A 23,578-nucleotide genomic window follows, 5' to 3' on the forward strand; every position below is an offset into this window, starting at 1 on the left:
GTTACAACCTGACAATTCTCTCCTTATAGGCAGATATTTACCATTATCCTTCCACTCTAATGCTCTTTATCATTTTGTTAGGGCCTTGATTATACCAAAAGAAACTCCCTTTCTCCATAACTGTTTTTACTACCGTACTCCTTACCAAAACTTTCCCCGACTGTACTCTTTGCTAAAACTCCTTTTAGACTGCTGCCTTTTCCCTCTCTTCTCCTTTTTTTGAAGCTTTCTACCAAGCAGAGGACTTATCGCAAAATTCTCCATACCATTTTTTTTTTTTTTTGTAATTTGATCCCCCTTTTCCTCTAAGAATTACTCTCCCTTTCACATTCCTAATTAGTTACACTCTATATTAGGAATTGATCGACAATGTATTTGATGGATAACTTCACCAGCGTACTGCGCTGCCTGGTGTATGAATCAGCATACCTTCAGGCGTGACAAAGATTATCTTTCCCATTAGCTCGGATTTTGTTGCTTTTGTGTGATACACTAACAATTAAAATGATTTGCATTAATTTGCTTATTTAATTCAATTATTATCTTTATCACTCTTTAATTTTTTTTATTTCGTTAATTTTACATAGGTCATACTGCAATTGTATATAAATTCAATTGTTCAATATGTAAGTTCAATATCTTGCATACGTCATCGCTTCCCCCAAAAAATTCAAATATATACATATATATTAAAATTTTTTCTTCACATGATACCTACCAATCTTAGGAGTTTCATAAAAAATAAAAAAAAATAAAAACAAGTTTAAAACAAACTTTCTGGGAAGGTGCTATGTGTCATTCAATCACTTTTCAGTTGTTCACTGTTTTCACCCTATTCACTATGTTTTATATATATAGCTTTATTTTGCCCCTTTTAGCATTATTTATACATATATACATTCTATATACCTAAAGCCCTGCTAAACTATTCCCTTTCTATGTGGTCATCAGTTAAGCCTCCCTCCAGGTACATCTGTTGTAATCTGTTTTCTGACCTCAGGTTATTTGCTGCTTCCACTTCCGAAACCATAATTCTTACTTTTCACCATCCTTGGATGCTATACCATTCTGCCACTTCATTTAAAGGTTTGCTGTCTTCATATCTCTCTTACTTTAGGGACATTTTCTGTCCAGAATTTACCTTAACTGTCTCTCTTATTTCTAAAACTCCCACGTGTGGTATTTTTCCATTTTCCTGGTATCTTCTCTCATTATCCTCTTTAATTTTGTTCCTTCTTTTCTTGTCCCTTAATTTCTCTTGCGCAATCAGAACTTTATCAACAGTCTTTTTCTTTTGCAGTGACTTTTGACTTGTTCTTTGCTTTTGTTTCTCTTTGTCTTTCTTTACGCTCTGGGTCTCTTCCTCTATTGAATCCGATCTCTTATATTTGGCATCTTGTACAGTCCTCAGATAACCAACCCTGATCCTGTTGGAACTATTATTGCTTTCTCTTGGCCGAGAATTCCTCATTTTCGAGTGCCTTGGATAAAACCGACCTCTCTTCAGCTTCCATAACTTACTAGGGTCGCCAATCTCATACTCTGGCTTCTGCTCTACTCTGCCTGCGCAACAAAAACTTGCTATATGCCCATAGTTATAACATCTGTAGCACCTTACCTGACAATGATAATTTCTACTATTATTCCGCGTGACCCGAAATGCTTGTTGACTGCCTTAACCTTATCTCCCTGATTGCTGTATTTACCCCAATTCCAGCCTGATCTATCTCTATCTACAAAAAATGGCTTATTCTTAGCCTGCCTAAAATCTATAGAGTTAACACTTGTGCTGTCTGATTTTTGCCTGTCTCCTTCTGGTACCCACTCTCTTAGGGAGAGTTCTGTTTTCGCCTCCACTACAGGTGTAATGTTCCCCGTTGCCTCGCATCCCCCCTTTTTTGTGGGTGAGATAGCTATCCCTCTCGGTCCATATGTTCCGGTATTTACATTCTCTGGCTACATGTCTTCCTCGTCCACATGCATAGCACTTTATTTCCTTCCAGTCGGGTACATCAGTTTTGACATCATTCCTCCATCTTCTTGTATTACTCCATTCTCCTCTGACAACTTCTCGCTGTTGTGAATCATCACTCTGTCTTCCGTTATCATTTAATGTGTCTTCTCTGCTCCTAATTTCCCCTAGTACTTTCTCAAGCTTGTTCTCAATCTCTTCTAATTGCCTTTCCAAATTCTCTATCCTTTTATCTCCTCTTATCATCTTAATCTTGCCGTCTTCTGTATCTTTTTCCGTCGTTATTGTATTTATTTCTCTCCTAATGCTTCCTCGGTGATGGTTCTCCAACCTTTCTTCTTCTTCTTCTTTGGCCAATTCCAAGGCTTCATTTGGTGTTCTTGGATTCCTCCTCAATATTTCCTTTCGATACTTGTCCTTGATTCCTACCAAGAGTTGTCCCATTAGGATTCTGTCGAATACTTCTCTCTCTCTCCCTCAGATGTCTCGGATAATTTAACTTGGATGAATCTTTTATGGTAGTCTTCTATACTTTTATGATTTGTTTGTACATAATTGCTTAACAAATTGATTTCTTCAATTTGTTAAGCAATTCCTTCAAATTCGGAGAGAACAATTTCCTCATTACGTTACTGAATTGCTCTAGGGTTTCCACTTCTAGTGACTGAGTGGCTTCCAGAAATTTCATTTGGGCTATGCCCTCGAGCTTAAATTCAGCCATTGTGACTACTTCTAGGTCTGACAACCCTTCTTTTTTTTTTTGATCATCATTAGTTTGCATAGAAAGTAGTCTACGCTTTCTGATGACTCTCCTTTAAAGACTTTCAGATATTCACTCAGTTTCAGGGATCCATTAAGGCTGTTCCCTGCACTGGAATTTGTTTCTAAGGATCTCTCCCTTTCATTGCTATTCTCTCTACCACTTTGTGATCTGAGTGTCATCATGATTTCTCTCCCCTATATTTTGTGTTATTTCAATCGAAAAGAATTTTTTTTTCTTATGCAACCCTTTTTTATTATAGATTCTAAGATCTCTTAGTGTACTACCTAGTCGTTAGTAATTTATTATGAACAAGATACCAGATAATTTACCTTGATTTACTTGAGGACGATTACGATCATTGGCATCTATGGGCGGCGTACATCCTGGCGACACTATACTTTTGAAGAAATGGCCACTTTTGGCATATACAATCAGGGTTTTTTGATTCCCTAAACAGCTTCGTTACAACCTAATGATTCTCTCCTTATAGTCATCATCATGATGATTTCTCTCACCTATATTTTGTGTTATTTCAATCGAAAAGAATTTTTTTTTCTTATACAACTCTTTTTTATTATAGATTCTAAGATCTCTTAGTGTATACTACCTAGTCGTTAGTAATTTATTATGAACAAGATACTAGATAATTTACCTTGAGTGTCATCATGATTACCATTATCCTTCCACTCTAATGCTCTTTATCATTTTGTTAGGGCCTTGATTATACCAAAAGAAACTCCCTTTCTCCATAACTGTTTTTACTACCATACTCCTTACCAAAACTTTCCCCGACTGTACTCTTTGCTAAAACTCCTTTTAGACTGTCGCCTGTTTTTTTGAAGCTTTCTACCAAGCAGAGGACTTATCGCAAAATTCTCCATACCATTTTTTTTTTTTTTTGTAATTTGATCCCCCTTTTCCTCTAAGAATTACTCTCCCTTTCACATTCCTAATTAGTTACGCTCTATATTAGGAATTGATCAACAATGTATTTGATGGATAACTTCACCAGCGTACTGCATTGCTGCATTCCTGGTATATGAATCAGCATACCCTCAGGCGTGACCAAGATTATCTTTCCCATTAGCTCGGATTTTGTTGCTTTTGTGTGATACACTAACAATTAAAATGATTTGCATTAATTTGCTTATTTAATTCAATTATTATCTTTATCACTCTTTAATATTTTTTTATTTCGTTAATTTTACATAGGTCATACTGCAATTGTATAAAAATTCTCCCCCTCCCCCTTTTTCATAGTCCTTTATATGTAAGTTCAATATCTTACACATCCCATGCATTTTTCTTCTCTGCACACGAGCCTTATTGATTCATCTGACATTTATGTAGGCCTAAACCTTGAAGAGTATTTCTTAGTTGGTATGAGAAGCCTAGTAGCCTCCAAGATTAAGTCCCTGAAGGCTTCCCATTTAGAATTCACCATAACATCATCAGTTGATTCCACTGTATAGAATTTAAAAACTGTCTGAGACCACTGTAATCACCTTTATGAAAGCAAAATCCCTTCCCTTTACCCTTGATGGTAGTTGCATCTTTAAGTAAATCCGACATCAGTACACTGTGATCACTGTCACCCAGTGGTTCCTTTATCTGCAAATTCCTTATGCATGAATAATCACTGCTGATAATCATCAGTGGCCAAAGTTACCCTCTGTAACTATCCAATGTCAACTTTTTCTGCTCAGACTTGCTAGCTCAGTATTCATCCATCTTGGCATCCTCTGGATGTATTTTCTCAGTGGTATATATGTATTCATAACATCTGTGACTATTGTTTTAAAGTTGTTCCATAATTCTGTTGTCTTCATCTTTCCTCCCTCCCTGTGCTTCTCTGCACAATTGATTGATGCATGTAGCAGTTTAAACTATCAGTCCCCTTTTCTGAAATTAAAACCTATGCCTTTACCTTTAATAACTGCAACATCGTTCCTCATCTTCCAACTAACAGCTGTATGATCACTTCCTACCAAGGGTTCCTGTACTGTAAGCTCTATTTGTAAAATAATAAGAGAAGTTGACCTCAATATAGTACATAGAACACTTCCGTATGATACTCTCCAGAAAATAAAACGAAAAAATCGAAAAACTTACATTAGAGTAAGAAATAATTTAAATAATAATTAAAAATCAAATTAACACAATAAAACTGAATTTAACACAATTAAAAATAAGAAAATTAATTAAAAGAATTTAACGAAAAAAATTTCAAAACGATTTTCCTTCCTGAAGCTGGCTACGCTTTTCGACCATATGTCGTGATCACAGGAATGAAACTTAAATAGGGATTATTTGTCTTTCTTCGTGCATGCACGTAAAAGCCCACAAATCGGAGTTGAGATTTGGCCGATGAACATTAACAGAATTTTTGTGTAATTTAATTTCTACGGTTTCTGCAATTAATAGTCCCGTATAATTACGTTCAACACTAAGTATTTTGGCCTTGTTAAATAAAAAAGTATGTTTTTCGTTAACAGCGTGAAAGGCTAATTCTGATGCTGCTCAATGAGAAGCATGAACTGAGGCCGCACGTTGATTAACACAAATATTCAAAGGAAAACGCTTTGAACCCTGGTAAGACGAGTCACAATCACCGCAAGAAATGTTGTATACCAGGTCATTAATTTGTGTTATGAACGAGGGAAGGACTGAGCGATTGTTCAGTCATGTGTGTGTAATTTCCGTATTGGCCTGGCCACAATTTTAAATTCGGTATCTTTAAAGAATCTGTTAAGCTGTTTGTGCCACTGTTCAACATATGGGACAGAAATAAAGTATTTTTTGATATTATTACTGTTGGTTGGTATAGTATTTTGTATCCTATCCTTAGCTTGTACCCTAATTCGGTTTATTTTAACAAGGGGATAATCCCTGTTTAAGAATCTGCTGGTTAGTATTTGTATTGCTGAGCACAAAGCAGATTCTGTAGTTGAATATTTGTAGGCATTTGGAAATTAATCAAGGATAATCGATCTTTTGTAGGTGAACGGGTGGTAGCTGTTATAAGGTAAAACCATACCAGTGTTTATAGGTTTTCGATAGATGTTAAATTGGATTTTATTCGAGTCCCGAGTAAGTGTGAAATTTAGAAAATTTAATGACTTTGTATCCGTATCCTCCCTTTCCAATGTAAATTTAAGCCTAGAATGAATATTATTAAATGAATGTAAAAAAGTCTTGGATAGTACTACTATCAGTAATAACTAGAACATCATCTAAGTATGGGCTTGGCACACCCAGGATCTTGAGCTGGATATCATCATTCTTCTCTTTCTTGGTGATTCCTTTCTACTTCTCTCTCTCTCTCTCTCTCTCTCAGGATAATAGGGAAATTTTTTTTTTTTTTGGCCATTGCAGCATAAGCTTCAGACTTCCTTGCACCATATGGCTGATAATAATAATAATAATAATAATAATAAATACCTCCCAATAGTATGTGAAATGGGGTCGAAAAGGCATCAAATTTATATGCGCAATTGTTGAGAGATAGATCTCCGATGTTAAGCTGCTCAGGCTCAATCCCATTGGCAAACCAAAGTTTGTTTTGTACTCTTTGTCTCGAGAGGTGTTATAGTTTGCCTCAACTAACAGTTTAATTAAGTGAAAAATTTCCTTAATAGGAAGCTTCGTATAATTAATCGGTATCGAGTTATTATTTAACATATCCCAAATAATATCTAATGTTGTTGTTATTTGGTTTTTAGGGGCATTAGCAACTAAGGCCATATTGCTCTGGGGATTTGCGGTGGTCATTCCCTGACCTTTCCGCATCCTCCGTGGCCCCAAGTGCCAAGCGATTCTGTGATCAAGTGACTTTTTGCTCTAAATTAGTGCTCTTTTTTGAAGTAGAAATCGTTTCCTTATTTAAAGCATTTATTAACACACAATTAAATAATCCCTAGTAAAGAAAGCAACTTTACTATATTAAGAAGGAAAGCAACCTTCTCATTCCCTTTTATTTTCTGTTATATCTTAATTACTAACCTCCTAGTGCTTGGTCACAGGGTGGCACTGCTCCTGCCTCCATGTGGCTGGGCCAGTAACCTGGAAGGGAAAAGCTCTCCCTTCCAGGGCGAAATGGAGCGAACTGACTCCAATACCCAGGAATCCACTGGGTCAACGGACCCGAATAGAACTGATCCAAGATATGAGAAATCTAGTTCTTTCGGAGACACCTCTAAGGCAATCAGAAAAGGCGATAGAAATGACTCTCTCCACAAAGAGATTAAAAACTGACATTCAAGTTTTAATTTCTCGAACATATATTATTATACACTCAAATACTGAGAAAGCGGTAGGACAATTGTCACCCTTTCTCATACAAAAGACTCTTGATAGTTATGTCGGCCCACCAAAACAAGTTAAAAGACTAAAATCAATTTTTGGTAGAAACGGCCAATGCTAAACACTCCGAAAAATTATTACAAATGACAACCTTTGCAGGAATACCAGTAATAGTATCCCCACACAATACATTAAATACTTCAAAAGTTGTCATTACGGAATGGGACCTTCTAAATGTGCCCTAAGAGGAAATTCAAATGGAACTTCAGGAACAAGGAGTCATCAGTGTTAAAAGAATTACAATTAAAAAAGAAGGGATAATCACCCCCACCAGGAATCTGATACTCACTTTCAACACTCCTAAATCAGATCAGTAAAAGCTGGATATCTACACTGCAGTATCCCGAATCCTCTCCGTTGTTTCAACTGTCAGAAGTTTGGTCACTCACAGACAGTATGTAGAGGAAAATTAACATGTGCAAACTGTGGTTCGCAAGAACATGCCACTTCTACTTGCACAGCTGGAAACCATAAATGCGTAAATTGTAAAGGGGAACATACTGCATATTCAAGTGTGAAATTTGGAAGAAGGAAAAAATGATACAAAAATACAAAGCAGAAAATGGAGTTTCATATCAGGAAGCTAAAAAGGTGATTACAATAAATATAGTAAACAAACCTTCTTATATGCAGATTACCACAATCAAAAAGGCTCCGGAAATTAAATTACCCAATTCAAAATGTTGTGGCACACAAACAGATGTTATAATCCCCCCCCCCAGGAGAATCCATCTCAGAATGGGTTTGTCAGTTTTACAAACCATCTCCATCACAAAAGCAAGAAAAGATTATCAATACTCCTTTATCTTTCCCACCAGATAATTCAGAAAATGTAAGAAGAAAAGCAAACAAAGAAAAGATAGGTAGTACAGGAAAAAAGATTGCAGAACAAATGGACACTGATGCAAGAAACCAAGGAGAGGAATCAGTTCTCGAAATCTTTGCTGAAGAAGAAATGGATACGGGTAGACCATATTTTTCAAAGAAAGACAAAACCAAGGTAGACAAAGTTAAATCAGCCCCAAGGAAGCAATCCGAGGGAACATCTAACCCCAAATGACAGATACGATTATCCAATGGAACTGTCGAGGTTTTCGCTCAAACACTAATGATGTTATAGACCTCATCACCCAGTACCACCCACTAAGTATCTGCCTACAAGAAACCTATTTAAAACCACAGGACAATAGTATAATCAAAAATTATATCACATATAGAAAAGATCGCATAACGAATGGAACAATGAGAGGAGGAGTTGCAATACTAGTTAACAGACATGTACCTTCCCAAACAATACCATTGAACACACCATTAGAAGCAGTTGCAGCCCGTCTAGCAATAGGCTTCAATATTACCATAGCCTCAATATATCTACCCCCAATCAAGAATTCCGATTTAAGGATTTCGAAGAGCTGATCACTCAACTACCACCTCCTTTCTGCATCTTAGGTGACCTAAATGGGGCGATCACAAAATAGACCAGATGGGTAAGCAAATAGAAAAATTCGTTGTCGAGAACAACTAATGATTTTAAACGACGGCACACACACACACACACATATTTCCACCTTCCATCAAAAAAGCAGTTCTGCAATAGACTTATCAATCTGTTCCCCAACACTGTTCCCTATGACTAAATGGAGTGTGCACAAGACTCCATTGAGCAGCGACCACTACCCCATTATTTTGAAAATCATGAAAAAAACGCCATGCCAAGCCAGTAGGCACCCCAGATGGAAAATATATGATGCAGATTGGGAAACATTCAGGATACTAGCCAAGTTAGACTGCAACATTATTAAAAGAGAATCAGTACAAACATCAGTAGCCTATGTTACTGATAGTATGCTTCAAGCTGCGGAAAAGACAATACCTAAAACATCTTCTAACATTAGAATATATCCAAAACCATGGTGGAACAAAGAGTACCGGGAAGCTAAAAAAGAGAGAAATAGAGCCTGGAACTTTTTTCGCAAAAATCCAACAACAAACAATCTGATACAATTCAAGAGAGCCAGAGCTAAGGTCAGGAAAGTGCAAAAAATAAGCAAAAAAGAAATTTGCATCCACTATAACTATTTCCACACCAGCTACACTTATCTGGAAAAAGATCAGAAGGATGACAAACAATTCTTTCTCAATTAAACCCTTTCCATTGCTAAATTGGAAGGGACAGTTGGTTACAAATACCTTGGATTTAGTCAATGTGCTTGGTGAAAATTTTTCGAATACATCTGCTAATTGTGCATACCCCACTGCTTTCAAAACGTACAAGAAAGAGGCCGAAAAAATAAAACTAAACTTTTCTATCAATCAGTGTGAACAATACAACTTGCCCCTCACAGCAGCAGAACTAAAACAAACTCTGCTACAGGTGAAACACAGCGCAGTCAGTCCTGATGAAATCCATTATGCAGTGATACAACAATTAGATGAACAGTCTCAATTAGCCCTGTTAGATCTATACAACAAAATATACCTTGAAAATTCTTTCCCAAACAAATGGCACCACGCAATAATACTAGCTCTCCCAAAACAGGGAAAAGATCTATCAGACCCACAGAACTATCGTCCCATAGCTTTGACTAGCTGCTTAGGCAAGATCTTAGAAAAAATGGTCAACGATAGACTAACATGGTATCTAGAAAATAATGATCTTCTCAACTCAGAACAATTTGGCTTTAGAAAAAATCGTTGTACCTTGGATGTACTTATACAACGGGAAAATCAAGTAAGAAATGCTTTTCTCAGGAAACAACACCAAGTCATGGTTAATTTTGATATCCAAAAGGCATGTGATCCCACGTGGCGATATGGTATACTTAAAAGGTTACATCAACTTGGCCTTAGAGGACATCTACCCCTCTACATATACAATTTTCTTAAGAATCGGACCTTCCAAGTTCGAATGAACAATACACTTTCCAATATATTTTATCAAGAAGGAGGGGTCCCTCAAGGATCTGTACTTAGTGCCACACTTTTTTGCAGTCCACTTCAGCACAATAATAGAACAAATCCCAAACAATATCTTTACAACTGTTTATGCTGATGATTTCAGCATTTCTTATCAAGCGTAGCATATGAGGACAGTAGAACGGCAATTGCAAGTAGCCATTAACAGAGTCATAAAATGGACAGAAAGAAATGGATATAGAATATCGGTACAAAAGACTGCATGTATACATTTCTGCAGGAAAATTAATCTCCATCCTGACCCAGAACTCAGGCTGAAAGAACAGATCATCCCACTTAAAAATAGTGTCCGTTTCTTAGGATTAGTTTTTGACAAAAAACTGACTTCGCTAGAGCATATCAGTCACATAAGAGTCCACTGTTTGAAGAAAATGAACGTCTTGAAGGTCCTATCCGCTATATCCTGGGGAGCAAACAGGACAATCCTACTACGTTTATATCGCCTTCTCATTCGGTCTAAGCTAGACTACGGTGCCCCAGTCTATGACTCGGCAAGACCTAGTGCCCTGAGATGGCTCGACCCGGTACATCACTGCGCACTCCGTTTAGCCCTTGGAGCTTTCCGTACCTCACCCGTGCAGAGCCTGTACGCCGAAGCTCAAGAACCTCCTCTGCAAATCAGAAGACAAAATCAATTACTCTCTTATGCAGCTAAAATAAAATCCTTACCAGACCACCCTCTACAGAAAACTCTTTTTGCTTCTGAATGGGAACAACATTATCAGCAACAACAAAGAATCAATAAACCTGGGAATGTGAGATTAAAAACCTTCTTCTCAGTAGAGAGCTTAACCTAGATAACATAATTCTGCTGACAAAGCAGTCTACTCCACCATGGATAATCAGACAATCTTTATGTGACTTCTCCTTCCACATTTCGAGCAAACAAACCCTTTCTCATATAAACCATCAACAGCTGCATGCTGCTTATAAAGCACAATTTTCAGATCATTGCTTTCTATATACAGATGGATCCAAAACTGATTCTCATGTGGGAGCGGCAGTTTACTTTTCTGACATCACATTGGCCCAAAAACTCCCAAAAGACTGTATCATTTATACTGCAGAACTACAAGCCATTATGTTAGCACTAAACGAAATCGAACATTCAAGTTTTTCAAAACAGCATAATTTTTACTGACTCCTGTAGTTCCATGATGGCAATACAAAATATTAGTTCTAACAAACATCCACTACAACAGCAGATTCAATACAAAATATCAAAACTCCTTGAACAACGTCGTAACATTTAGATTTTGCTGGATCCCAAGTCATGTCGGAATACATGATAACGAGCAAACAGACAGAGCTGCCAAAGAAGCCAACAACAATATTTCTGCATCAGAATATATCCGTTTCTCAGACTACAAACACGTTATTGATCACAGTGGGATACATCACTGGCAGCAGCAATGGCAAGTACTTACCACTAACAAATTGCATCAGATTAAAAGATTACTCCAACCATGGAAATCCAGCATTCAGAAAAATAGACGCGATGAAGTGATACTTGCTAGGTTAAGGATAGGACACATGTATTTCAGTCACTCTTATCTTTTGCGAGGAGAGGATCCCCCCATGCCCTATCTGTCACACACAACAAACAGTAGAACATGTACTGATTACTTGTCCAGCTTTTGCAGATGACCGCCGAAACTCCTTCAAAGAGCTAAACAAACATCACTCCCTCACTCTCAAAACCATACTGGAAGATAGAAAAAATATAGCAGATGTTTTTCAGTTCCTCAAGAAAATAAATTACTATAATCAAATATAAAACTAAATATCTCTAAAGCAAGCTATAGTCATTCTCTGTTACTCTTGGAAATTATTAGCAGCAATATACGAATTAGAACAAAACCGTTATATAAAATCTTACAGATGCATTTTAGCTGCAGTAGCTCTTGCGCCAAGAATTCTTAAATCAAATTAAATCCATAGATTTGCGACAGGAAGCACTTGGTCCAAGCCTACGACAATGTGTCGAATTTATATGAACGTGTCTTGATCCTCCCGACAATGTTTGTAATTTGTTAACGTGTCTGTTTTTTATATCTGAGGCCTGTGCTTCCTGTCGCAAATCTATGGAGGTCTTCAATACAGACCAATCGTTAGGATGTAGATAATTTTTTAATTTATCGTGAAGCTTCCTAACCTGGGAAAGGTATTTTTGTTTATTAGTATATCGAGATTTTAAGGCAAGTTTAATGATATTACGCAATGTGGCAATTGCTAGTTGTTTTATGCCCGAAATGTTTTGATTTAAATTGACCCTAGCAAACTTCGAAACAATGTTGTTTTGAAGGCAATATTTTAGAAACGAAATATGATAACTTTGGGCCGAGTATCTTAGTGTTAATTTAACCTGATTTTGCACCAAGCTGTTCAAAAAATCCCCCATAATTATGTGTATCGATAGGTTATATCTGAAGAGAAAGGAAGTGAATGAAATAGTCATAAGAGTTTAAAAAATGAATTAGATAGTATGAACCAGAGCTGTAACTCACTACGTTCTACGTTGATATCAATATTTGTAAAATAATAAGAGAAGTTTACCTCAATATAGTACATAGAAAACTTCCATATGATACTCTCCAGAAATTAAAACGAAAAAATCAAAAAACTTACATTAGAGTAACAAATAATTTAAAAAATAATTAAAAAGCAAATTTTTTCGTTAAAGTCTTTTAATTAATTTTATTTTTAATTTGCATTAAATTGATTTTTAATTGTTTTAAATTGAGTTTTATTGTGTTAAATTGATTTTTAATTATTTTTTTAAATTATTTGTTACTCTAATGTAAGTTTTTCGATTTTTTTCATTTTAATTTCTGGAGAGTATCGTACAGAAGTGTTCTACGTACTATATTGAGGTAACCTTTTCTCTTATTATTTTACAAATATTGATATCAATGTAGAATGTATTGAGCATTACAGCTCTGGTTCATACTAGCTATGTTAGCTCTATTGTATCGTCTGATTTATTAGTAATTATCAAGTCTAGAATATTCATACATCTAGTATTTTCTCTAACTTGTTTATGTACTATATTGACCTATTCTGGTAATTTTCTTACTATTGCAGTTATCCATTTTAATGTAACATTAAGTTTCTTTTATTCTTCTAATACTATAAATTTTAATTAATTCTTAAAAGTATGAATTTGATATTCCAGCAGAAATTATTTTCATTGGTATTTTTTTCTTTTTGTTTAGTGCTAAGAGCATATCTTGATAAAAGAATTACTCTAGGAGCACTGAAAAGAGAACTTCAACCCTGGATTGGTATTAATATTGATTGTTTCAAGGTAGATAAATTATTCCTGTTCAAAATTTTCGTACATTGACCAGTTTTTTATAGTTAATGTTATAGTTATAAAATAATTAGTATATATTTTGATGTCCTTTATTAATAGAAATTATTATATTATTATAAAAAAAATTTTTCCTTTATAGGAGTTTTTCTTAGCCCTGTGATGGGTAATGGTACGAAGTGCATGGGGTGGTTTGTTATATCTGGTTACTATTATTATTGTTATTACTGTAGGTCCAGGAACTCTCTTACTATCCTACAAATATCATCCTTCAGATGATATTGCCACCTCTCTCAGACTGTGCTTAACTGGTGGCACAATCATGTTCAATGACTCCATTTACCAACAGATGCATGGCATAGCCATGGGTTCCCCAGTTAGTTCAGTCACAGCAAACATTGTAGTGGAAGAATTAGAGTGTCATGCATTTACAAGTATACCACATCCCATTACCTTTTGGTGTCGCTACGTGGATGATGTGTTTGTAGTTATTCCCAGAGATTCGGGTGACCTTCTCTTAGACCACCTTAACTCTATCACCTTTCATAAAATTCACAATCGAAGTAGAGTCGGGCAATACCCTACCATACTTTGACACCCTAGTCCGATACGAGGGCACATGCCTGAGAACAACAGTCTATCACAAGCCAGTGTGTGCTGGCCAATTTACCAACTACCGATCAGCACACACCCCCAGCCATCTTCTCGGCACTGTGCGGACCTTGTTGGCTCATGCCTGGACCCACTCTAGTTCTGCAGCTGAGAGACACACTGAGATTGCTAGAGGCAAGACAGATCTTACGAGATATGGCTATCTCACCAGTACCCTATATAGGCGTGATTTATTGTGTCTGGTTTATTGTGTGGGATCATCTTGTCCATTATTATGGCATGATCCCAGTATAGTTTGTGAATAGAGGTCTCTAGTAAAGCCTGAGGTTCATACTTTTAATACAGTACACTTTCTTTAATCAACTGGTATTTTTGGGCTAGCTGCTGATGTATTATCCTGGCCACCTAGTCATGTCTGTGAGTGTACTACGTCTGGGTGATCACCCTGCATCCTGTGGTGGTGTGCTGGATTGTTTCTGGGCCAGGTGGCATCACCAACATGTGTCATCTGTCACTCTGGGGGTCATTGGCGATGTATTTCCTTTAGTTTCTGGTGTTGGTTACCTGGTTTTGGATGGCGAGCATGAATCCCTCATTCTCTGGGAAGAGCTTCCTGTTTGTGAGCCATGTGCTGGAAGCTATCTTATCTATGTAGTGTCTACCATGGAGTGCCTTCTTCTTCTCCCACCTTTCTGTCTTTGTTTCTTCTGTGTGAATAGGATCTCCTTGTTAAGGTTGATTGTTCTGAGTGCTGTTTGACTATTATGGCTTGGTAGATTGGTGCTGTGTTTTCTTGGGAGTAATCCCGCAGGTTCTTAATCACCATCTTCTCTTGATCAGTGAGATCAGTCAGTCCCCTCCATCCTTCCGGGCTATGGTCAATCTCAATGGCCGACTTCGGATGGTGTTGACAACTCTTTGTCATCATTATCCTTGTTGATCTCTATCTCCTCCAGCTCAGTGTTGGTGCAATCTGTAATTTCGAAGGAGTGCATTAGTACCGGTACTGCGTAAATGTTTGTCATGGTGATCATGTTCCTGCCAATCAGCTTTGATTTTATCAGGCTTCTCAGTCTCTGTTGGTATTTCTCAGTCACACGGGCTTTAATCACCTTGTGTTCTAACTGGTGAGCCTGCATCATCCCCAGATATCTGTCCTGTCATGGCCTCAATCTCTTCAACTGGTAGTTTCATCCAACTGGACATCCTTGATGCAATCAATGGGTCTTGCATTTGTGTAGGCTAAATTGCTTTCTGATGTAGTAGTAGTAGTAGTGGTGGTGGCATGTGATGCAAGAAAGCAAGTGTATGAGCTTATGCAGCATCAGCCAAAAAAAAAAAAAAAAAAAAAATCACACCATTCCCTCCAAATGCCTGTCCAGTTCCTCCTTAAATTTATTGAAGCTATCAACTTCCACAACGACAGATGGAAGTTTGTTCCAGCAATTAACCACCCGCTGGGAAAGGCAAATTTCCGCACATCTATTCTACATCTGTCTTTTCTTAATTTGAATTTATGCCCCCTTAGGTTCGTAATCTGAACAAGTGGAAGGATCCCATCAGAATTCAGCGTGCTCAACCCATTCAAGGCCTTATACACCTCAACCAGATCACCGCACTGGTGCCTAGTCTCCAGCCACTGCAGTTTGCAGAACTTAAGCCTCTCTTGGTAAGAGGATCCATTCATTCCCCTCACCAATCTTGTTGCCCTTCTCTGTACACACTCAAGCAAATCTACATCTTCCTAAAATGAGGCCTCCGGACCTGTACGCAGTACTCAAGGCATGGCCTGACCATTGCCTTATACAGAGGGACAATCACCTCCTTTTCCCTGCTAGCAAAATTCCTATATATCATTGACAAAACCCCATGACCTGCCCTGGCAGCCAGTCTGCATTGCTCAGAAAACTTCATATCTGCCTGCACAATTACTCTCAGATCTTTTTCGTTTTCTACCACCTTAAGTGTAGTACCACACAGTTGGTACGTTTCTCTGGGGTTACTTCTACCCATATGCAGTACTTTGCATTTGTCAAGGTTAAACTTCAATTGCCACTTCCTAGCCCATCTGCCCAAATTATCTAGATCCTGCTGCAGTAGCACACTGCCATTGCTGTCATTAACAACCCTGCCAACCTTTGTATCATCTGCAAACTTCGACATTAAGCCTGATATACCTTCATCAATATCATTGATAAATATACAAAACAACAGTGGACCCAACACCGAACCCTGTGGGACTCCACTAATAACATTAGTCCACGAAGAGCAGCACCCATTGATTACCATCCTCTGTCTTCTCGCACTTAACCATCCTTTTATCCATTGTAGCAACTTACCCTTAATACCATTCTGTTCCAATTTGTACAATAGTCTTCCATGCACAACAGTGTCAAAAGCTTTCCTGAAATCCAAATATATGATATCAAAATTATTTTTTGCATCCAGTTCCTTTGTGACCACATCATAATATCCTATCAAATTTGTCAGACAAGACTTTCCCTTAACAAACCCATGCTGTGTCTGAATTTTGCTGCAGTCTTGTCTAGATGATCCTGCAATGCATCTTTAATCAGTGACTCCGTTATTTTACCCCGAACAGAAGTTAAACTAACTGGTCTGTAATTACTCGTGTCACCCTTCGATCCCCTTTTGTGAATTGGGGATACATTTGCACATCTCCAGTCCGTGGGAACCTCCCCTGAGTCCAAGGATACTCTCATAATTATGACCAAGGGTTTGCTTAGTTGCTTTGCCGCCTCCTTTAATATAACTGGATAGATCCCATCCACCCCAGGTGCTTTTCTTACGTTTAACTTCAACAATTTCTCCTCCACTTTGCTCTCAGTTATTACAAAATCATTAAGTATCCTGCTACAATTTGATAACCTTCTGCCATTTCCAAACCTTAATAACTCCTCATGTGTGAATGTAGATGCAAAATACTCATTCAGTTTGTTTGCTATCTGGGCAGGATCATCAACAGTTGATCCATCGATATCAAGTGGACCAATCAGATTCATCCCCTTCCTTTTAGAGTTTATATAAGTAAAGAAATTCTTGCTGTTTTTCTTAGCATCTTTTGCCAAGGATTTCTCGTAATCTGCCTTCACCTGCCTAACCTCCTTTGTGACCTGATTACAGACTAGCTTATATCTGCCATAGGCTTCTGAGTCGCTTCATAATTTATATGCATCCCATGCATTTTTCTTCTCTGTTATGAGTCTCATTAGTTCATTTGATAACCATTTAGGCCTAAACCTTGAACAGTATTTCTTAATAGGTATGAAACTTTTAGTAGCTTCCACAATTAATTCCTTGAATGCTTCCCACTTAGAATTTACTGTTGGTAACATCGTCAGTTTATCCCACTGTACAGAATTTAAAAACTTTCTGAGACCACTGTACTCACCTTTACGGAAGCCAAAACCCTTTTCTTTACCCCTGATGGTAATTATATCTTTAAGTAAATCCCACATCAGTACACTGTGATCACTGCCACCTAGTGGTTTCTTTATCTGCAAATTCTTAATACACGAATGATCACTGCTGATAACCAGATCAAGAGTATTACTCTCTTGGTATATGATGATGGTATATCAAGCTTAATGTCCAAGTTTGCAGACTATACGAAGCTTGACAGGGTTGTTAAGGACACTAATGACAGTACGCTGCTGCAACAGGTTCTAGAAGAGTTGAGCAGATGGGCTGAGAGGTGGCAAATGAAGTTTAACATTGACAAATGTAAAGTACACATATGGGAAGCAGCAACCCCAGAGTGCCGTATCAACTCTGTGGTACTACACTGACAGTGGTAGAGAACGAAAAGGACCTGGGGGTAATTGTGCAGGCAGATATGAAGTTTTCTGAGCAGTGCAGATGGTCTGCAAGAGTAGCTCATAGTGTCTTGTCAATGATATACAGGAATTTTTCTAGCAGGGATAAGGAGGTGATTATCTCCTTATATAAGGCAATGGTCAGGCCACACCTTGAGTACTGTATACAGGTCTGGAGGCCTCATTTTATGAAGGAGCTGTTGAAACAAGTACAGAGAAGGGCAAGATTAGTGAATGGAATAAAGGGTTGCTCTTACGAAGAAAGGCTTAAATTTTGCAAATTACAGTGTCTGGAGACTAGGCACCTGCGAGGTGTATAAAGCCTTGAATGGTTTGAGCATGCTCAATACTGATGGAATTCTTACTCTTGCTCAGAATAATCATTTGAGAGGGCGTAAATTCAAATTGAGAAAAGACAGATGTAGGATAGATGTTTGCCTTTAGCCAGTTGGTTTAGGTGGTTGGTTGGTGGAACAGACTTCCATCCTTTGTTGTGGAAGTTGATAGCCTAAATAAATTTAAGGCTGAGCTGGAAAGGTAGTTGGAATGAACAGAGAGGTGAAATGGGAGCGTGTTTTTTTTGGCTGATGCTGCATAAGCTTGCTTTCTTGCATCATATGCCTCTGCTAATGCTAAAGTAGAATTTGTTTCCATGTTGATCATGTGGGATGAGATTTTGCAATAGTTTCATAGAGCCAGTCATGTTCTGCAAAGTGAAGCTGTGAACTTAAAAACAATGCAGATCTGCATAGGTAATTAGCTGACCAACTATGTTCTTTAAGAGATTACTTTGAAAGATTTGAAGCCCTGTAAAGGAAATACTACCATATGTTGATTACAAGGCCGTTCAAACTCGCAAACGTATCAGAAAGACGGTACCCAATGAAGGAGATAACCAGAAGTAGATTTGAATGCCAGAGATAAATTTCGTATCACCACCTTTTACCCAATTATTGACAAACTAGAAACTAAGATAAGAACAGGAGAGGTATACACTGTGCTGTCACTTTATTAGGTACATCTACCTAGTAGTGTGTTGAGCCTGGCAGACATACCCTTGTCCCGTTCGAGCTATCCTTTTTGCACAATATGTTCCCCGTTTCTCTGACAATAGAGTTACCGACAACTACTAGTTCCTGTGGGACCAGCGCATTCTGCCTTCAGTATTGCGGCTGTGTTGCGTGATATTCAAGTGCAAGCTCTGGCATTGATGTCAGCAGCTGAGAGCTTGATGGGCCCTCAGTTTAGATCCTTCGAGATCATCCACCCTGTCCTTCAATCTCTGATATAGGCCATAACAACGTTGAGTTGTCACCTGATGTCCTCACACTCCTTACATCATGCACACACAAAGACATTCCCCTTAGCAATATCATGTCCCATCCCTGATTGCTCCACAAACATCAAACAAGCAGTATATTTTAAAAGGCTGTGATTTAGAGGACACCCCCCCCCTCAGTTCTTCCTTGAGCCATAGCACTCCCATTAGCTTGAGCCTTTTGCTTTGCTACCCTGGTCTGAGTCATGATTTCGATTCAATTTCAAATAAAATTTCAAGTTCAATACAAAATCAACACTATATATATACGCTGTGCTGTCACTTTATTGGGTACACCTACCTAGTAGCGTGTTGAGCCTCCTTTAGCCTTCAAAACAGCCTGAATTCATCTAGGCATGGATTGAACAAGATGCTGAAAATGTTGTGCATACATGAGTGTGTCACGCAGTTCCTTGAGATTCAATGAAGGTGTAGGCCTGCAGCGGACAGCCCTTTCCAGCTCATCCCAAAGATAAAGATTCATAGACAGTCGTATTATTGCTGGAACAAGAGAAAATCATCACTTCATTCCTATTGATGCATCCTTGTGGAGCAGCTTGCTCATTTCCCTGGCCTGCTAGACAAGATATCTGCTGGATTCCTGAACAACAAATTATTATTATTAATATCAATTTATTTCTGAAGAAATGTCCCTTTACAGAAGGGGTTCTTAACCTTCTTAGTTCCACGGATCCCTTTGCCAGTCAGGTGAATGCCACGGGCTCCTTCTCAGAATAATGTTTTTAAATGCATAAAATAAAATTACAAAAAAACCATTTTAATGAAACAGTTACCAAAATTAAAAAAAAAAAACATTATACAGTAATATGTGTTTCTCTCTTAATAGTTTTAATAATAAAACAATACATTTAAAATATAGGAAAGTTGAAGTTAAAATTTTATTTTTTAAGGACATATCAGTGTGAAGACTGTTGTTGTTTATCTTGAATAAGAACATTAAACTGTGGTGTGGTATTCGACAAGCAATATGCATGTCATGTTTGACATCTAATTGATTTTGATTTTTTTTTTTTTTTTTTTTTTCATTGTTACAAGTGCTGAAAATCCCGATTCGCACAGATATATTGTTGCAAATGGTACAAGACGCTATCCTGAGAGTGTTCCCTGAGAGAAGCTATCCTCGCTTTACAAGACGAGGATAGCTTCTCTCAGGGAACACCAGAATTCTCCAAGGCTTTTTGAGGTAAACTCCAATCGTAGTAAGTTTTTTGACTTCAGATCAATGAATTCATCTTTGGTTAAGTCAACATCTTCGATACAGTTTATATCAGAAAGAAAAGGATTTCGGATCCATGGTTCAATTTTCATGCCATCAAGATAGAAATAACTTTTAAAAGAGTTCTGTAATGTTTCCAAGTGTTCGCAGATATCTCTTTTCAAAAAATTGAGAGAGAAGTTTGCATTTCAACTACATCTTGGTAAAGCACTTCCTGCAACTGTGGAAAGTTTGCAAGAATGTCGGTCTCTACTCTCTTCTTCCATATTGGTAACTGAGCCAGGAAAGCTTGTAATATTTAAGTTGCATCCATAATGGTGACTTCATGACCTTGAATGGAAAGATTTATCTCATTCATATGGTGAAAAATATCTGCCAGGTAAGCCAACCCATGGATAAAATCCTTCCTTTCAAAATATTCCAAGAGTGGGTTTTCTCTTTCTTCCAGAAAAAGTGGAACTTCTGCTCTTAGTTCGAACAAGCGCTTCAAGACTTGTTCTCTTGAAAGTCGGCGGACTTCTGTGTGGTAGAGCACTTCATATTCTGCTCCCATTTCTTGACAAAATCTTTTAAAAATACGATGATTCAGAGAACTTCTTTTGATAAAGTTGATAACTTTTATGGCTGTCAACAGCCATAAAATAAAAGCTTCTTTTAGGGTTGTTGGAAGAGTCTTTGTTGCCAGTGCATGTCTGTGTAAAAAGCAATGAGTGACGACGACTTGAGGAGCTTCTTTTTCACTAAAGTAGCAAAACCAGATATATTACCAAGCATCACAGGAGCTCCATCAGTGCAAAGAGAATGAAGTTTTCCTTTCCATTCAAAGTTTCGTTTGTAAAAAAAACTTTTTACCATTTCGAAAATGTCGACGGCCTTTGTAGTTTCCGAAAGAGACTCACAAAATAAGAATTCTTCTTTGATGGCGTCAGCATGCACACAGCGAACAAAAACAAGGAGCTGGCTACATTGAGAAATGTCTGTAGTTTCATCCAATTGCATACTGAAGGGGAATGGCGAGGCTGCCATTTCCTCGATGACCTGCTTCAAAATATTAAAAGACATCAACTGTTCTAGAATGTATTACATCATTTGACAAGGGAACAGCTTCCAGTTTTTTTCTCTGTTCCAGTCCACAGACCAATTCGACCATTTCCAGTGCACATGGCTTTACTAAAGTCTCTCCAATAGTGTGGGGCTTCTTTTGCTTGGCAATCTGGTAAGCAACTTTATAGGATGTTTCAAGAAAAGGTTTTTGTGAAATGGCAAATCCAAGTTTTGGAAGTGTCCCTGCTTTTTCAAATTTAGATTTTTTTTTTCGCATGAAAAAAACCAGCATCTTTAGATGCATTTTCAGTATGGACAGACTTGACATGGTCTTGCGATTGGAAGTATGCTGGCTTCATACTTCCGTTCGCAAGAATTTTTCCGCACAAAAAACACTGCGATGTTTGAGTACCGTCGAGTTCATTAATGCAAGTGAAACCAAATAATACATAGTTTTCATTGTACTTCCTTTTCTTCGACATTTCAACTTAAATTTGGTCTGTAACAAATGTTAAATAATTAATGCAATTATTAGCAACTAAGAAAGACATATACGAAGACTGTATGCATTGACAGACACATGCTGTAGCACTGCAGGGGCCCTCCACCGTTGGACCGGTATACACGCACATAGCAGCGAAAAGGTTAAATTACACACTTCAACTGTTATCTAAACTGTAGGACGTGTTTGAGCATACCTGGTTTACACTCGTAGCCAGCATGTCTATGTTAAAAGTAGCCTACTAGGTGCTGATTTGCCGGATAGTTTGCCAACTACGTTGCATGATAGTCTGTCCACAGCAGGACAGCAATCAAGTGCGATCTAGCGGCAGGTCTAATAACTGCCGTAATTTCAAAGTAACAATGAGTGTAAGTGATTTTTCGAGATATGCAATAACTATAATATGATATGAAAATATCTGTTATTTCTATTGGTGACTACAGATACAGCTAATACAATTGTAATTTATTACATACATTCATAAGTGAAGGAAATTAATGAGTTGATTTTTTTCTCATCCAAGCCACGGACCCCCTGAAATCCTTCCACGGACCCCTCGGGGGTCCATGGAACCTGGTTAAGAAACCCTGCTTTACAGCTATGTAGCTAGAGGACATGAGTTACATATATAGATAAAACAGACAAATTCATTGTATACAGAGCCTAGATACAATATACGGCCTTAAACAGCCATGGTGAAGATACAAAAACATAAAGATACAGCAAATAAAAGTGCATATGGATACATCGGAGTGTGGATAGTGCAGCATGACAGAGTTCACCTAGAGCATGACGAGGGCATACATGTCTGCAAGAATGGAAGATCTGTATGTTCTGTCCTTGCAGAGCTTCTCAACGTCTATGGCTAATCTATTCAATATTTGGAAGGAGTTATGTGGTACCATGTTGTCCAGGGAGGACATGCTACGCAGCTTCGATCTGTATGGGAATGTGTTGGACTGGCATCTTCTCCTGTCTGACGGTCTGGTGATGATATCCCATATCACCCCAGGGGCTCACACTGGTAAGTATGGGCTTGACAAACCCAGGGTTCTGAGCTGGATATCATTCTTCCCCTTCTACTTTTTCTCCCCTCCCCCCTCTCTCACTCTCTGAGTAATGTGGAATTTTTTTTTTTTTTTTTTTGGCTGGTGCAGCATAAGCCTCAGGCTTCCTTGCACCATATGGCTAATAATAATAATAATAATATTCAATAGGTTTGAGATCCGTGGACTGAGTGGGCCACTGCAGTAAAGAAAAGTCATTGTCGTGTTCCTGGAACCATTCCATAGTGATTCAGGCTTTGTGCACTGGCGCATTATCCTGCTGGAAGTAACCATCTGACTGAGGATAAACTGTCAACATGAACTGATGCACTTGGTCAGCAACGATGTTTAGGTATGATGTGGCATTCAGATGCGAATCTATCGGTATCAATGGACCCAAGGTGTGCCAAGAAAATATTCCCCACACCATAACACTGCCCCCACCACCACCTTGTACATTTATTGTGCAAGGTGGTGGGGTGGTTGTCAGACATGACAGGTCAATGAATTCATGTTGTTTTCACCAAATTCTGAGCGTTCCATTAACATGATGCACCAGGAACTTCAACTCGTCAGACCAAGCAACTGTTTTCCAAT

The 23,578-nt window shown here is 38.0% G+C and overlaps 1 protein-coding gene across 3 annotated transcripts in view; it reads left to right on the forward strand.

Moving 5' to 3' along the window:
- LOC150074989 (ubiquitin carboxyl-terminal hydrolase 47-like) overlaps positions 1–23,578 on the forward strand; it is a 486,634-nt gene that overhangs the window by 405,780 nt on the left and 57,276 nt on the right. For all 3 annotated transcript variants that reach the window (XM_090388947.1, XM_090388945.1, XM_090388946.1), the window contains exon 26: positions 13,289–13,380. In XM_090388947.1, the coding sequence (XP_090245073.1) occupies positions 13,289–13,380 (92 nt within the window). The remainder of the gene's footprint in view (positions 1–13,288; positions 13,381–23,578) is intronic.

Source organism: Mastigoproctus giganteus, chromosome 14 (genome assembly GCF_048544385.1).
Source record: "Mastigoproctus giganteus isolate SK-2022 chromosome 14, ASM4854438v1, whole genome shotgun sequence".
NCBI lineage: Eukaryota > Metazoa > Arthropoda > Arachnida > Uropygi > Thelyphonidae > Mastigoproctus > Mastigoproctus giganteus.